Source organism: Podarcis liolepis (genome assembly GCF_965112155.1).
Source record: "Podarcis liolepis genome assembly, chromosome: 5".
Taxonomy (NCBI): Eukaryota; Metazoa; Chordata; class Lepidosauria; order Squamata; family Lacertidae; genus Podarcis; species Podarcis liolepis.
In genome coordinates this window covers 72964934-72981299 of record NC_139556.1, presented here as the reverse complement: position 1 = coordinate 72981299, position 16366 = coordinate 72964934, and the positions used below count along the sequence as shown (strand labels likewise).

The window sequence follows — 16366 nt, the reverse complement described above, 5'->3', positions numbered from 1 at the left end:
TTCATATCCAAATGGTTTATTCTTCTTGAGCTTCCGTTCAACAAAATAATCAATCTGTATTTTAAAAAGCCATAATACAGCAACAAGGCTGGAGCAGCAGAAAACAGCAGTTTGCGTGTATGTATTTTGCAAGAATGTTCAACACACTGCAACACCTGTTGAAGGGCTATTCTTGATTGGCTAGGATTACCTATGTGATTATTATAGGAAGCAATACTCCCACTCTGAACTGCTTTCACTTGGAAGGTAGCAAGTTGCCTTTTGCTAAGTCAGACTTGCTAGTCAGACTAGCAAGTGGTCACTCTCTTCTGGGAAGGCTTGGAGATGGTAAGAGAACTGTTTTTCTTTGGGGGTTTTAAGGGAAAGTGTGGGCAGTGGAGATGGGTCCATTAGAATGAACAGGACACTGTCCCACCAACGTCAATCTGCCCTTAACCACTCCCACGTGTCAGCTTCCTTCTCTTCAGTTTCCCATGTTGTCCTTGTAAAACTCAGCAGAGGACTGGGCACAAAACTAGAATGAGATGGCTCTGCTTGTCATTGACTCTGCCTACTGTCAGACTCCCAGCCTTCCGTTCTGCCAATCTCAGTGGGGCCAACCATCATTGATGTCTTAGGTATAGGGCAATCAGTGGCGGTATGACCCATGACCTACCTACTGTTGAGGCTGGAACTTAACGAGTTAAGTTCTTCCCATGATGCCACACCATTCTGACGTCAGTTTTTGGAAGCTTGGGAGGAGCTTGGGGAAGAGTTTGTCAGTCCCACTGCGTGCTTTGTGGGGAAAGGATGCCGTTCTGTCATGGCTGCAAATAGTCCTGGAAATTCCTGAGAAATGTTGGAATAAAAGCTGTAAATAGACAAACCGGTGCTGTGTGTGTTTGTCTGGATGCTAAGCCAAAACTACGTGACAGTTTACACCGCTGTGCGAAACTCTGCTGAGACGTGACTGAGAGCTGCGCAAGAGAAAGTGTGCCAGGCGGCCATAAATCGCTAATTGGAGTCGCAAATCAATTAGCGGGGACTGCGGCAGATCAATCAAATGCACAGGTTATGGGTAACCTAAATCATCGATCGTAAACCTGTCACGGGAGATACTGCCGGGAGCTTTGATCTGCGGTTTCGAGCAGGAGGCACGGTAGGAGGCGGAAGCAAGCAAGCAAGCTGAAAAACGCAGAAATTTGCCTGTGTTGCTAAATGCTGTGGAGCCAAGGAGCTGAGAGCAGCAGGGAATCGTTTCTCCACGCCAGGGGAGCTGGTGATCTTGTGAGTACAGCTTGGGGCGTCTGGGGAGAACGGGAGGAAGATGGCAGATGGCCAGGAGGTGATTCAAGCTCCGTTTGAACAGCTTGAGGAACTCACCGTCCAAGCGTGGAATACCTGGACAAAAAGGGTGAGAGCGTGGTTCATAGCCACGGAAGTTTGGGACATTTCCCAGAGGGAACCAGTGCAACTGGTGGACAGAGATGACAGAGATGCAGGAAAATCGCAATCTGCTTCTCTGGAGGAGAAAATGCAGAGGGAGAAAGCTATGAAAGCTGAGGTCTGCATGTTGCGGGCAGGTGTTCATGCTAGTTTGCAACATCACCTGGGAGGCGTTGAATCTGCGTGTGAGGCTTGGCGAGTGCTGAAACGTCTGTGTGAAGACTCAGCAGGAGGCCAAGGGCAGGTGGAAGCTGAAAGCCTAGAGATGGCTGGAGCCCCTGTTCCTGATGATTTAGCCTCAAGGAGTGCTAGTGAGCAAGTCGGGGGGGCGGAAGGTTCCAAAGGCAAGTTTGAAATGTTTTCCACTGAACCTGCTGGAATGAAGCGGCAGTTCAGGGGGGGCGGATCTGGCAAGGAGTGCTATTCCGGAAGAAGGAGGGCCAGGCCAGCTGAAAAGAGCCCCAGGCAGTGTTTTTCCACTGGAGTTCGTCTTTGCTACGTGTGTAATGCTCCGGGACATCTGCGGCGAGATTGCCCCCACCGGAGCAGAGAGGCAAGGCAGGATGTTGCCAAGGTCAAACAGCTGAACTCTCATGGGAACCAGTCGGGTTTCCATGGCAACCAGTCTGGAAAAACAACCAGGCGTGGGACTGAGGCTGGTGGACGTGCCAGGTGCCAGGAGGAGACTTATCAAATAACAGCTAGTCTGGCTTTGTCTGAAGACAGCTGTGGGACAGAACTAAGTTTTATTATTGACTCTGCAGCTAATTGCAATTTGATTCCAGAGACACCTGCTGTTGAGAGGTGGAATTGCAAGGCAATTCCGGTTGGGAAGACTGTACTGTTTGCAAATGGACAGAAAAAATATGTGACTAACGTTACAAATCTCTTTATGTCTATTTTACAGGAAACGTTGGAGAGTTGTACTGTTCCTGGGATGCACCACTGTCTTTTATCTGTGCCTTATTTACTGAAAATGGGATTTACGGTTTGTTTTCAGGATGATGTGTGCACAATCTCCAAAGGAGGGAGGATGCTTGCCAAGGTTAAAAAGGGGCAGAATGATCTCTTCATTCTTAAAACGCCTCTGGAGGGTGATGGGAAGGTTGAGAAAGCACAAGCACTGCGTGCTACAATTCCCAATCATGATTCATGTGTCCATACTTGGCATACACGAACAGCTCATGGTTGTTTGGAACAACTACAGGTGCTACCTGAAGTTTCCAAAGGTTGTAACATCTCAGAATGTGGACATGCTATAAGTTGTGAAACTTGCAAACTGGCAAAGGTAAAAGGATGCAGTTATCCGAAAGTAGAGAGGATAACAACAAAACCTTTTGAACAAATTCACATAGATTTGTGGGGTCCTGTAAAGGAACCAAGTCTGGGAGGGTCAAGGTATCTGCTTACGATGCAGGAAGATTTTACACAGAATTCCTGGACACACGGTCTCAAATCCAAGGATGATGCAGCACAGCTGATCAAACATTGGATTGAGGAGGTAGAAATAAGGTTTTCCACCAAAGTACAAGCTGTCACAAGTGACAGAGGAGCTGAGTTTACAGGTTCTGCTTTGCAGAAGTTCTTTCGCAAGAAAGGGATACGTCACACAGTGACTTCACCCAATCAGTGGGGGGTGGCAGGGCTGAAGTGTCAGGCTCTGGTTAAAACTGCACAGGTGTTGCTGAAAGATTCTGGGTTACCTCCAAGGTTTTGGCTGGAGGCAATCAAGTATGTAAGCTTCACCTGGAATCGGACCTACAATTCAATGGTAGGTGACACACCGTTTAGGTTGTTGCATGGCAGGAAACCCCAGATTCATTTTTTGCGTATGTTCGGGTCACATGCATCTGTGTCAGTACCTGCTGCTTTGCAGGGGCCAGATGGATCCAAGTTCCGGAAAATGATTTTCTGTGGGTATGAGCCAACAGCGAGTGCATGGAGGTTTGCGTTTCCATCAGGTGATCAGAGTAAGTTACTGATCAGCAAGCACGCTGAGTTCTATGAGCAGGATAAAAAGTCAAAGACTGCTGTCAAGCGTGATGTTCTCTCAGAGTGTCTCTCTGACTCAGAACAGGAAGATTCTGAGGGGGAGGAAAGAGAGGCTGAGTTCGATGATGACGATCAGGTAACTGACCAAAGTCAGGAACAGGAGGAGGTATCTGTAGTATCTCCACAGGTTGTGAAAAGAGAGGCCAAGAGTGAGCCTAGTTCTCCTGTGAGTGTAATGGAGAGGATTCGAAAACGCTTTAAGTCAGAAGGGGAATCCCGTGAGGCGGAGGACACAGTTCCTGGTGGCAGTGAGTCAGAGGTAACATCTGAGTTTATGCCCAGAAGGTCTAGTCGCACAACAAAGGGCATTCCACCTGAAAGGTACCAAGCGACAAGTGCGTGGGCCAGATTCGCACAGTGTGATTCTGGGAGTGTTGAAGGGGTTCAACAGGTGCCTGGGAAAGATGCCGGGAAGTGGCACAAGGCAAAGGGAAAGGTGTTGAACTCAAAAGGGTCTTGTCAGAAGGTGCAGCAAGGGGGGGTGTTGAGGCTGGAACTTAACGAGTTAAGTTCTTCCCATGATGCCACACCATTCTGACGTCAGTTTTTGGAAGCTTGGGAGGAGCTTGGGGAAGAGTTTGTCAGTCCCACTGCGTGCTTTGTGGGGAAAGGATGCCGTTCTGTCATGGCTGCAAATAGTCCTGGAAATTCCTGAGAAATGTTGGAATAAAAGCTGTAAATAGACAAACCGGTGCTGTGTGTGTTTGTCTGGATGCTAAGCCAAAACTACGTGACAGTTTACACCGCTGTGCGAAACTCTGCTGAGACGTGACTGAGAGCTGCACAAGAGAAAGTGTGCCGGGCGGCCATAAATCGCTAATTGGAGTCGCAAATCAATTAGCGGGGACCGCGGCAGATCAATCAAATGCACACCTACCTCTCTCTCTCTCTCTCTCTCTCTCTCTCTCTCACACACACACACACCTCCTTTTAAGTGAACTGGTGCATGAGGAAGTAATGAGCTTTGAATAATTTTGTGAACCAGCAGTGCTGAGAATGACATAAGAACCAAGAATGTGATATCAAGGGGGAATTGAAGCAAATGCTGACAGCAAACCAACCTTCTGTGTATCGGGAGAGCAGCTGCTAGGATGTCCGGCCTTAGCTAGCTTGTCCCTCAGCAAGCGTTCCCATCAGAAACTAAAAGGAAAGGACTGGACCAGACAATATATGCTCTTTTCTCCCCACTTCCAGCTCCCTCTTCAAGCATGAGTGGTTCGTAGAGGAAAATAATATTGGCAAATTTTCATATTATCTCTTTATTTTCCCCTCAGTCTTGTTTAATTAAGTTCTTGCATTACATCACTCATGTCAAGCAGCTGTTCAGTTGCACTGGAATAATCTCAATGCCTCCAAAGCATGATCCAGTTGTCTGGAGCTCGATTCAAATGAAAAACTACAGCTACATGCTTGGTTAGTTGGTGCAACTCTCTGCAACTATAAATTAGGAATTTAGAATTTGTGTGTGTGTGTGTGTGTGTAATTCTGAACTGACAAATGCTTCCAGTGGAACAAATGCCTGAAATTGTACACATTCAGATAATAGAATCATAGAACTGTAGAGTTGGAAAGGACCACAAGGGTCATCTAGTCCAGGGGTCTGCAACCTTTAAGACAAAAAGAGCCACTTGGACCCGTTTCTGAAGAAAAAACAACAACTGGGAGCCGCAAAACCATTGTGACATTTAAAACAAATATATCTCCGGAGCCACGATCTGACAGCGGGCGGGAAGGTGACGTCGGGACGGTGCGTGACTAACGCACGCACCGCCCCCATGCGACGTCACAGCCAGTACAGCGCCCGCCACAGTGAGGAGTGTTGGGGCGCACAATGCGCCTCCTCCCCTCGCTAGTATCTGCCCCGGAGCCGCAGCAAAGATGTAAAAGAGCCACATGCGGCTCCGGAGCCGCGGGTTGCAGACCCCTGATCTAGTCCCACCTCCTGCAATGCAGAAACCTTTTTTTAAAATAGATTTTTATTGGATTTTCACAATTTATATCAACACAAACAATACACAATACACAATACAAACATACAAACACAAAAAACAAACATGTATAATTTCATATCCATTTTTCTTAAAACTTATTTCACTGACTTCCAGATACCTCCCCTTTCTGCATTCCAATTTCCAATTTTATTTCAGCAAATCCTTCCCCTTAATTTTGCAATGCAGAAACCTTTTTGCCCAATGTCAGGCTTGAACCCACAACCCTGAGATTAAGAGTCTCGTGCTCTACTGACTGAGCTGTTTCACCAACTCATTTTTCATGGTTTCCACTGATAATACTTAGACTTAATTTTCCCTCTGCCAAAAGCTTTTTGATTACTAAAAAAACATGCTTTGGAAAGAACAAAAAAATCAAGCGGATTTGATGGGGTCACTCATGTGACTAAACCAGGAAGCATTATCCTGTTTCTTAATTGATCCCAGTGCCATCCAATACACTGCTATATTTAACTGGTTACAGGGATAAGGAATCTCGGACCCACAGGCCAGTTGCAGCCATTCAGGCCTTTATTATCTTGTTCTTGGGACTTTCCCCAGCCACCCCACTCGGCCCTCATCAGCACTGCTTTGCAGCCTCCTTGGAGTTTTTGCCTGGCTGGAATGTGTCCTTGAACTCAGCTAATGCTCCTTGCTTGCCTGGATGGAGCATCGCGAGGAGTGTAAGAGGGAGTGTAAAATCTAGCCTACTGTGGAAAGGTAATGAATGCCATCCATTGCTCTGGCCCTCTTCACCACTGTCATGTGACCCCACAGAGTGAATGCAGGCCGGGAGCTGAAAAAGGTTCCTTGTCCTTGGGCTGCAATGATGTCATCCTGTTTACTCAATACTCTAGTAGTGGGAATCACTATGTGACTTAAATGAGGAAAGACAGCAGTGCAGAGTGGGCGGAAATAGGTGCAAAAGCACTTGCCTCCAGGGAAAACAATAATACAGAACAGAAAAGGAGGGGAGTGATTGTTTACAAATACTTTTTCTGTCAAAATATTTCTGCCCCACTGAAATTGTTGCTCTCAACCTGAAAGCTAGAGAATATGCAACACAGTTCTAATGTTTTAAAAGTTACATTGCAAAGTATTACTTGCACCTCTTCCCACCTGTCTCTTTGGTGAATGAGCTTTGAAAGGGAAAAAATCACAATGCATGGCTCCTTTAGAAGCAAAAGTGGTTTGTCTTCCTCTATTACCATTATCATTTGGGAGGGGTGCTGTGAACAAACTTTCAGAGAATCATCAATTTTGCCTCATCACACTACTCTTCTAAATAAACACACCAATTACAAAAGTACAAAGTTCCCATCCCTGCTAAATGAGCATCTTTGGCTTATTAAATCACTTCAAGTACAATACCATATGGCTTAGGAATGCTGAATATGCCACATATTGCATTGCATAGTTAAATACAGATCAATAGCTAGGCAACAAGCCATACACGAGCATTCATCAGAAACATTTAAAATTATTCAGTCAACTCAGATGGACACAATACACTTCTCTTTCAAAAAAACAAACAAACCAAAGGCTTCTCTGCTGCAACCACTCGGATACTAACTGAACTCTGCAAGAGCGTACCTCTGCAAAATCCCTACCTGTTTCAAAGGTAGGAAAAATTTCCTGGAGGAACAAGACTGATGAATGGGAGCCCTAGACTTATTCTATGAGCGCTTTCTTCACATAGTACAGACCAATTATCCGTGCTTACAGATTGAGTCTGTCTCGGAAAAAGCACAAGATTAAAAAGCATTAGGATTCTTTGTAGATTTGCAATGTTTTGTTACAGAACTGCATCCATTGAGAGAAGGAATAAAAATGCATTCCCAGACAATAGAGCAAAACACAGTATACAAAAACACAGAGAGAACTGCAAATCATTTTTTTTTTAAAGCAAATGCGTCACATTGTACCCAGCTACACAAGAAGATTGTAACTCTTGCAAGTTGTTGGAGAGAAGGGTTGGATGGGGTAAAAGGTTGCTTTTCACCAGCAAGCAACTCTTCTGAATCAGATTCTCCTTGTACTTGAACCTGAATTTAGGTAAATGTGAGAGATGCGTGCTCTGATATCCCGTACTTTTCTTTGTTTTTGTCAAATAACTCCTGGAGTTCCTGCAGATATTTCTCGTGGAGTTGATTAATTTCTTCAACGGTGGGATTCAGATTCTGTTTCACTGCAATAGGGTTCCCAACTGCAAAATCAAAAACAAAATAAGAAAATCCAAGTGAGAGTCATTTGTGTAATTGCTCTGAAATATCTAATGATCTTTCATAAATTGTAAGGGACCTTGAGAGCTATCCAAATCCTAAAACTTTCCTGCATTAGCAGAGCATCACAAATGACCTTGTCAAATGTGGACATTAGGAATATCTACCTATCAATTTTTCAGTACCACTCACACTGAGGTATGTGGATACCCTTTACTATGTTGGTTTCCTGAATACATTTTTCAAAAATAGTTCTGTGTGCAGAGCACACTGTTCTGTTCTGTTTTGTTTCTGTTGCAGAGCAACAGCAATGTCCAAGAAGGAAATATTGGCGAAATTAGCAGGATCAGTGTCACCACTTCATCAGAAGCTGTTAACAAAGATCTATACAACGTTGCTGCTTACAACACTTCTTCATGTACATACAGTATGAATGGCAATATCAATTTGCAAGTGAAAACAAACAAAAATGAATGGTCACATGAAAAGTAAAATTCCCAATTTTATTTATTTCGTAAAAATTATATACTGCTCGATTGTTTTTTGTTTTGCTTTTTAAATCAAAGTGGTTTACATCCAACAAACTGCTTTTCCAAACAGTCTCACATACTGAAGACAGATTCTTTTGCCGAAAGGAAGCCATTCTGAAAACAGAGTATGTCAATATGTCCAAAGAAAATAGATTTGCAAGTGGGAAGGACTTCTGCTGCAGCTCTGTTAATTACAGGCATCTGCCTATTAAGGAATGGAAGTACAGTGGTACCTCGGGTTAAGTACTTAATTCGTTCCGGAGGTTCGTTCTTAACCTGAAACGGTACTTAACCTGAAGCACCACTTTAGCTAATGGGGCCTCCTGCTGCTGCCGTGCCGCCAGAGCACAATTTCTGTTCTCATCCTGCAGCAAAGTTCTTAACCCAAGGTACTGTTTCTGGGTTAGCAGAGTCTGTACCTGAAGCGTATGTAACCCGAGGTACCACTGTACTTTATTGGGCTAGTAAAATGGGCACATTTTCCTTATTCAATATTTATAATCAAATGACTGCTGCTATCTGAACAACCTGTTTCTTTATGGTGCCATCTAAACCTAGAACTAGTTTGTAAATTTTGGACACTATTATATGCATGGGATATGTTTACAAGTACTCAAAGATACAAAGGCATACAAAACATCATAGAACTTGTCCTTATACTTACCTAGGCATTCACAGTCTAAAATGACGAGTATGCCAATTGATCTCCTTGTGTTCTTGTTTAACAGAACTGTGTCTTTGTTGCAAATTGTTCTTGTATACTTTTCAGTTTCCAAAAGTTAGTTATTTTGTTCAATCACATCCACCATGCATTTCTTTCTTGCTATTTTTAAATCACTTTCATAAAGCATCAGGTTGAATCAGCACCTGGAACCTGCTCCACCCTAAAAGGCTCATGCATTGGTCAGTTTAAATTAAGCAGTCAGTGCCCAAAGGAATGCACCTGTCCTTTTAGGTTCTAGTGTTTTTGCAGTTAGCATTCGTTCTTTTCTTAGCCTCTTCTCCTCTCTCCTACACCTCCTCTAATGATCTCTAACTTGTATTTACAAATGCAAATCTACCTCTCAACATATTCTGTGGCGTATCATACTGTAGCAAGCAAAACACCACTTTTTAGAAGAGCACTTCTCTTAATCAAAAGTTGAGCCAGAAGTGGTTTTCAGACCTCTCTTCACTCCTGACAAAAGTGGTTAGAACATATCTTATGATTCTGTTTACATTTTAAAGTAGCTGACATAATACTTGCACAAGACCTCAAGAATATGGTGTGTTGCTAGAAGTTTACCATTTGAAAACTACGCAAAGTACAGGATTGGTGGAATGCAATATAGGAAAAAGTACAAACTGCTCAACATATTATCAAACTCCTGAAATAACCTGGTTTTGGTAGATAACCAAATGGGAATGTAAGTGGACATTTTTAAATCACTAATTATTTGGAGCTCAAGGAGACATGCATGGGGATAATGGGATCTGTAAGCAAGCTGGGATATAATGGGATCCACAATCACTGAAGTGTACCCAGTGGGCTTCTTGGTTGAGTACAGTAGGAACCCAAATCTCTCTGGTCCAAGTCCTCCTCCTCCTCCTCTGGGAATCACTCATATCCGAGTAAGATTGTCTTCCATGAACATGGTCTTAACGGTGAGTCTGTAAGTGACTGTGGAGGCCAATTCTGGATCCACATGTCCTTCCACAGTGGGGACATAGATTTTCTGGCAGGAGTTGATCATGGGGAGGTTTTGCCAAATGTGCTATCATCTTAGCACGTTTCTCCCTTTCATCCTGAGTTTGAGCATCTTCAAAGTCCATGACAACTTTGGTAAAGGCTGTTCTCCAATTGGAGCGCTCGCGGGCCAGAGTTTCCCAACTGTCAGTGTTTTATAGGATATGTAATCAAAGTATTTATTATCTCACTGCTGTATTGAAGCTTTGGTGATTTTAATATATCATCTTATTTGATTTGTTGTTGCAGTTGTTTGGTTTGTATTTTACTTGTGAAGTGCTCTGGGATCTTGTAAGAAGAGCAGTATATAAATGGAAATAATAGTTTAAAAAAAAAAAAGGTCTGATCCACAAAGGCTCTTATGATGTTCTTAACACAACATACCACACCGACCGTACAACATAGGGATGCGGGTAATAAAGTATGAATTGAAGCATGTTATGTAGATTATTTTCTGCTGACAAATTCTATGAGCTACATATAAACACAACACAGTCAAAGGGCAGGGGGAGAGGAGGAAACCTATAAATAAAAGATCAGGAAAGAGACAAATGCTTATTTCAAACTTCTTCCTCTTCTGCATTTGGTGCTTAGATGGTATATGGAACCGTTTGCAAAGGCTAAGCAGCTACTATTTCTTGACACAGATTTGTATATTAAACATGTGCATATGAGAGCAAAAAGAGAGCAAAAAAAACTTACCAATAGTGTGAACAGGTTTCCTGTAAGGCATCACGCCAAAGCTATATTGAAAGATTCCTCTGCCATGAAACAAAGGCAATGCAAACCCCATAATCTTCTGCAGTTTCTCTTGCAATGTTCTGAGCCTTGATCCTTTGGGGTTTGCAACTTGTTTGAACAGTTCATTTTCCCCAAAAGAAAACACTGGGACCAGTTGAGCCCTGCCAGAGAAAAGCAACAACGCAGTTGACATAATTCACGTCAATGGGTTGACAAGTATACCCATTTAAAGGAGCTGGACCATAAAGATGGCTGATCACCGAAGAATTGATGCTTTTGAATTATGGTGCTGGAGGAGACTCTTGAGACTCCCATGGACTGCAAAAAGATCAAACCTATCCATTCTTAAGGAAATCAGCCCTGAGTGCTCACTGGAAGGACAGATCCTGAAGCTGAGACTCCAATACTTTGGCCACCTCATGAGAAGAGCCCTGGAAAAGACCCTGGTGTTGGGAAAGATGGAGGGCACAAGGAGAAGGGGACGACAGAGGGTGAGATGGTTGGACAGTGTTCTCGAAGCTACAAACATGAGTCTGACCAAACTGCGGGAGGCAGTGGAAGACAGGAGTGCCTGGCGTGCTCTGGTCCATGAGTTCACGAAGAGTTGGACACGACTAAACGACGACAACAAAGCCAATGGCAGCTAAAAGATGTTGCCACTAACTAAACTTGTGACATCAGCTTTTGAATTCTCAGCCATCCAACAAAATACAAGAAGTGATTCGCTTTGATATCATCGCTGGCTACATTGTACGTGACAGCAGTAGTGAGCCAGAGTACTGATCACTTTTTAAGTGTTTTGAATCCTAGTGTCTTGTCTTCAACCATTCTGCAGTTGTGGTTCTGAACCAGAACAGTCGCTTCTTGTTCAGCAAAACTCATTTGTAAAAGTGAGGACGAAATGATGACAGAAGAGCATTCACACAAAAAGCTAAAATCCTCCCCAAAGATGCTGATGTGACCTGATGAGAAAAGACCTAGTTAGCCTTTTGCTATGATCTTGACCTCGCGACCCAGTTGAAAAAGTCACTACAGGCACTGTCCGTTACTAAATGTGTCTCATGGTCATCAAAGGAATTGTAACACTTCAGAAATGAGTGATTCATGCAGGAATTGAAGGCAAAAGCTGCAGTTCATGGGCCTTCAGTCTTGATTTTGGGATGGGGATGGGGTGTTCTTCAATAGTTCTGTGACCTTCACTGCTGCATGTGTGAGAGCATTCTGGGAAAGTTCCTTGTACATGGCAGCCAAATATGGACTCTTTAGCACCACCTCATGAGAAGAGAAGACTCTCTGGAAAAGACCCTGATGTTGGGAAAGAAGGAGGGCACAAGGAGAAGGGGATGACAGAGGACGAGATGGTTGGACAGTGTTCTCGAAGCTACGAACATGAGTTTGACAAAACTGTGGGAGGCAGTAGAAGACAGGAGTGCCTGGCATGCTCTGGTCCATGGGGTCATGAAGAGTCGGACACGACCAAATGACTAAACAACAACAAATAACTTTGGCACATATGGTAGCATTCAGACCTTCCATGTTCATGACAATTACACTGTAGATGCCAGGTAGATGTTTTTAAAAATTCATGTTGCTACCTACTGCCTCCTAGGAAAAGCTCAACAGGCAATAGGACTAAGCCTCCATTTATACAACTAAATGCAATATTAGTACAGGACTAAACCAGGTTAGTCCAATGGGACTAACTAAGCAGATGCCATACATTTAGGGCTTTCTTTCAGCCGGAACTCAGTTCTAGCACCTCTCATGTGGGCACTGTTTCCATTCTAAGAGAATGAGGGAGGTGTTCATGGTGAGTTCCAGCACCTGTTTTTCTAGAAAAATAGCACTGCATACATCAGAGGTGTGTGGCTAAGCTTATTTTGGCCTGAGCGCTCCATTCATCCTTGGCTAATCATGTGGAGACCACATGCCAGTGTGGACTATTGCCAAACCTAAGCATGGCCAGCCCATATGCTTGCCTAAACATTCTGGCATGGACAGACAGGGCACATGCCCAGGCAGGCAGCCCTCTCCCCAGCCAAAATCAGTGAAGTATTGAGCACAGGGCAGAAAAAAACTTGCACGGGATTTTAATGAAATTGTAGTTGGCTGCCTCTTTTACCAAGATATAAAGTTAGAAATGACAGTAAACGCAAGAAATGTTGAAATCGGGAACAATAACCACAGGAAGGGAATGGCCCATAGGACTGCTGTTGGCTAATAGCTCACTTACAAAGAAATATTGCAAGCACACAGTAAAAAAAAGTCATGAAACAGGAAGTTGCTACATGTGCAATTTCAAACTTGCATATTAAATGACTCTTAGACATATATAAGACAGCTCTTTTCTGTGTGAATATTTGGTTCTTGTTATTGGGAGGGGGAATCTATTTCACAACGCTGCACTTCTTCCCTCGTTTTTATATAGATGTGGGGTGGAGGATAATTTTAATTCAATTCACACTTAAAGCCAAATTGATCAATATCTCACTTTCCAAAACAATGTGTGAATTCTTCATAATTTGCACTTATCCAAATTCTGGGATGCAGTTCTCCAACCAACATTTATGAAAAGGCACATATCGGAGTGGGGAGTGAGGAGGGAAGAATATACTAGTGAAAATAACATACAAAAATGTTTTATATTAGGAGAAATTGTTTGCAAAAGTTGAAACTCCGTACAAAAATGTATTAGGAGAAATTCACATTAAAAGGCTGATGAATTTTCACGATGATTTTAAAAAGTCACAGATTGCTGCAGAAATATGGAGAACTGAATTGAAGGTGGGGAAAATGAGAAACTGAGAGAACTGCAATTGACAGATTTTGTATGCAATTTTCTCTAGCAATTTCCCCTAATGTAATGCATGTCAATGCACACTGTGGCACAGCAGGTGTGTTTCCGTACTATGATGTTACTTGGCTGGGGAACTGCATTGCAAAAGTTGGAGAATGCCTTGCAGACAGCCCCAGTGCTAGAGACAGACAGGTAGGTTGTGTATCCGCAGCAGTGACCAGAGGAGGGATGACTGCTGGGGAGGACTGAAGAGAGAAGAAACGCCATGGTGTATCTGCAGCAGCACAACAAAACATGTCTATCTCATATCAGTCTCTACAGCACTGTAACTCTCCAACCATTTGACTTCACCCCCGAAGAGACACTCCTCCATTGTCTCCTGAGACAGACGGTGGCCAACGACAAGATATACTTATAGAATACTATCAAGTACAGTGGTACCTCGGGTTACATACGCTTCAGGTTACAGACTCTACTAACCCAGAAATATTACCTCAGGTTAAGAACTTTGCTTCAGGATGAGAACAGAAATCGTGCTCCGGCGGCGCGGCGGCAGTGGAAGGCCCCATTTGCTAAAGTAGTGCTTCAGGTTAAGAACAGTTTCAGGTTAAGAACAGACCTCCGGAACGAATTAAGTACTTAATCCAAGGTACCACTGTAGTCCATTTCATGTTTTGGGTACCTACATTCCATCTTATTTCAATGACAAGTTCTCTTGATTCCCAGTTAATGTCCTGTGTGTTACCACTTTATTCTTAATGGGTGAGGTCTACACATAGAACTTACCCATGTTTCAAAGCCACCTTAATGAACCCTTTCCTTTTGAGGATGCTAAGAGTTAAGCTTCCAGGACGGGCATCTAAAGACTCTTCTGCTCCTCCAATTACAATCACAGCAACATTTCCACCGCCTTCGTGGCTGAGCACATGAGACACACTCTTCTTGGATGCTGAAACCAACCCTGAAAGTGTGAATAAATAAATAAATAACAGAATACCCAATCAACTGATCAGTGTTGCATGGAAACCATTAGTCAGGTGGAATGAAAAAATCTGAAGTTAAATTTGTGCTCCGTACAGTAGTTAATTCTTTATTATAAACATGCAAACAGTCTACAAATGACATATTACATAATGCAATCTAAGAGTCACTAATTTACCGTTTATTTTGAAATAATCCTGTATTAAGATTGTGCCCTTAATGAATTATAAGACAAATATAAATATGTTTTCTAAAAACTCATATTACAGTTTATTTAAATATCTACAACATCAATGATCAAATTATTTAATTGAATATGATAGCAGTGGGAAAAGCTTTTTTAAAAAATTAACTGAGGTTCTCATTTCATGTACTTAAAAGGGGCCCACTGACTCTCAAATTGCTCATTTCTCTGTCTACCTTCCCTTAAGCATACCAGCTCCTTTAATTCTGTCACTGTGGCAAGAAAACAAATTTTATTGAAACTATTTTTGTTCTGTGGGAATTATGGGAGTACACCATTTAGCTGCTATTAATACTCTGACTAGATTTCAATGTTCTGCTCTTATGTCCTTTTTTTAAGCTATCCCAAAAGATGGTGGATTCATCTGTAGTTGATATCCAATTATTTCTTATATATGCTCTGTAACAAACTACCGTTTTAACTTATGAAACATTAAAGCCTACATGTTGTTACTACTGAATTTGATGACCCCTGTTTGGGTGTTTCCCCCTCAAGCACAGGACCAGATTTAGGTTTGATGAGGCCCTAAGCTACTGAAGGTAATGGGGCCCTTTATATGTCCAGCTGTCCTTTGTCAACAACAAATTGTCACTGTTTTTTGTAGAAGAAGAAGAAGAAGAGTTTGGATTTGATATCCCGCCTTTCACTCCCCTTCAGGAGTCTCAAAGCGGCTAACATTCTCCTTTCCCTTCCTCCCCCACAACAAACACTCTGTGAGGTGAGTGGGGCTGAGAGACTTCACAGAAGTGTGACTGGCCCAAGGTCACCCAGCAGCTGCATGTGGAGGAGCGGAGACACGAACCCGGTTTCCCAGATTACGTGACTACCGCTCTTAACCACTACACCACACTGCCACTGTGTTGAATATATGCTATATGGTAATTTGTGGACCTAATAGGTATCTAACCAGTGATATTTTAGGGAGCAGGCTAGCAGGTGGGGCCCATTACTTACATCATAGGAGCCTCCACAACACAAAACACAGTTGCTGTATGTAAGTTTTATTTTATTTGTTTTTTATCTTATATTTTGGAAATGTACGTCGTTTTATTTTCCCTTTAAATTTTGGGGGGCTTCCCAAGAGAGTGGGGCCCTAAGCTATAGCTTGTTTAGCTTATATGTAAATCCGGCCCTGCTCATGCAATTAATAATCATGTGAGGGGGTGATTGAAGCTAAATCCTTCATCCCCATCTGCAACCCCCTGCCCTCTCACTACCCAGACACTGAGGAGTACATCTGTAGAGCGGAATCTCCTCTTTCTGCATCCTCTGGTGATGTGGAATGCTGTTTATCAGAAGATGGAGAACACCTGAATAGGGCTGTGAGAATCAGGCCACGTCCCAGAGCTTACTTTACAAGGTGAACAAAGTGTGCCAGGTGAAAGCATTAAAGGTAAAAGGTAAAGGGACCCCTGACCATTAGGTCCAGTCGTGGCTGACTCTGGGGTTGCGGCGCTCATCTTGCTTTATTGGCCGAGTGAGCTGGCGTACAGCTTCTAGGTCATGTGGCCAGCATGACTAAGCCGCTTCTGGCGATCCAGAGCAGCGCACGGAAATGCCCTTTACCTTCCCGCCAGAGCGGTACCTATTTATCTACTTGCACTTTGACATGCTTTCAAACTGCTAGGTTGGCAGGAGCAGGGACCGAGCAACGGGAGCT

At 43.3% G+C, this 16366-nt stretch overlaps 1 protein-coding gene and 1 long non-coding RNA gene across 2 annotated transcripts in view; both read right to left on the bottom strand.

Moving 5' to 3' along the window:
• Positions 1 to 16366, bottom strand: part of LOC310708398 — a 149266-nt gene continuing 132900 nt past the window's right edge. The window contains exon 2 of the long non-coding RNA XR_014526997.1: positions 1 to 667. This is a non-coding gene — a long non-coding RNA (uncharacterized lncRNA). The remainder of the gene's footprint in view (positions 668 to 16366) is intronic.
• MOGAT1 (monoacylglycerol O-acyltransferase 1) overlaps positions 1 to 16366 on the bottom strand; it is a 33708-nt gene continuing 17342 nt past the window's right edge. Inside the window, 5 exon segments of the mRNA XM_083506503.1 lie at positions 1 to 651; positions 4355 to 5084; positions 5648 to 7671; positions 10646 to 10845; positions 14268 to 14442. Coding sequence (XP_083362629.1) covers positions 7517 to 7671; positions 10646 to 10845; positions 14268 to 14442 — 530 coding nt within the window. The 3' untranslated portion in view covers positions 1 to 651; positions 4355 to 5084; positions 5648 to 7516.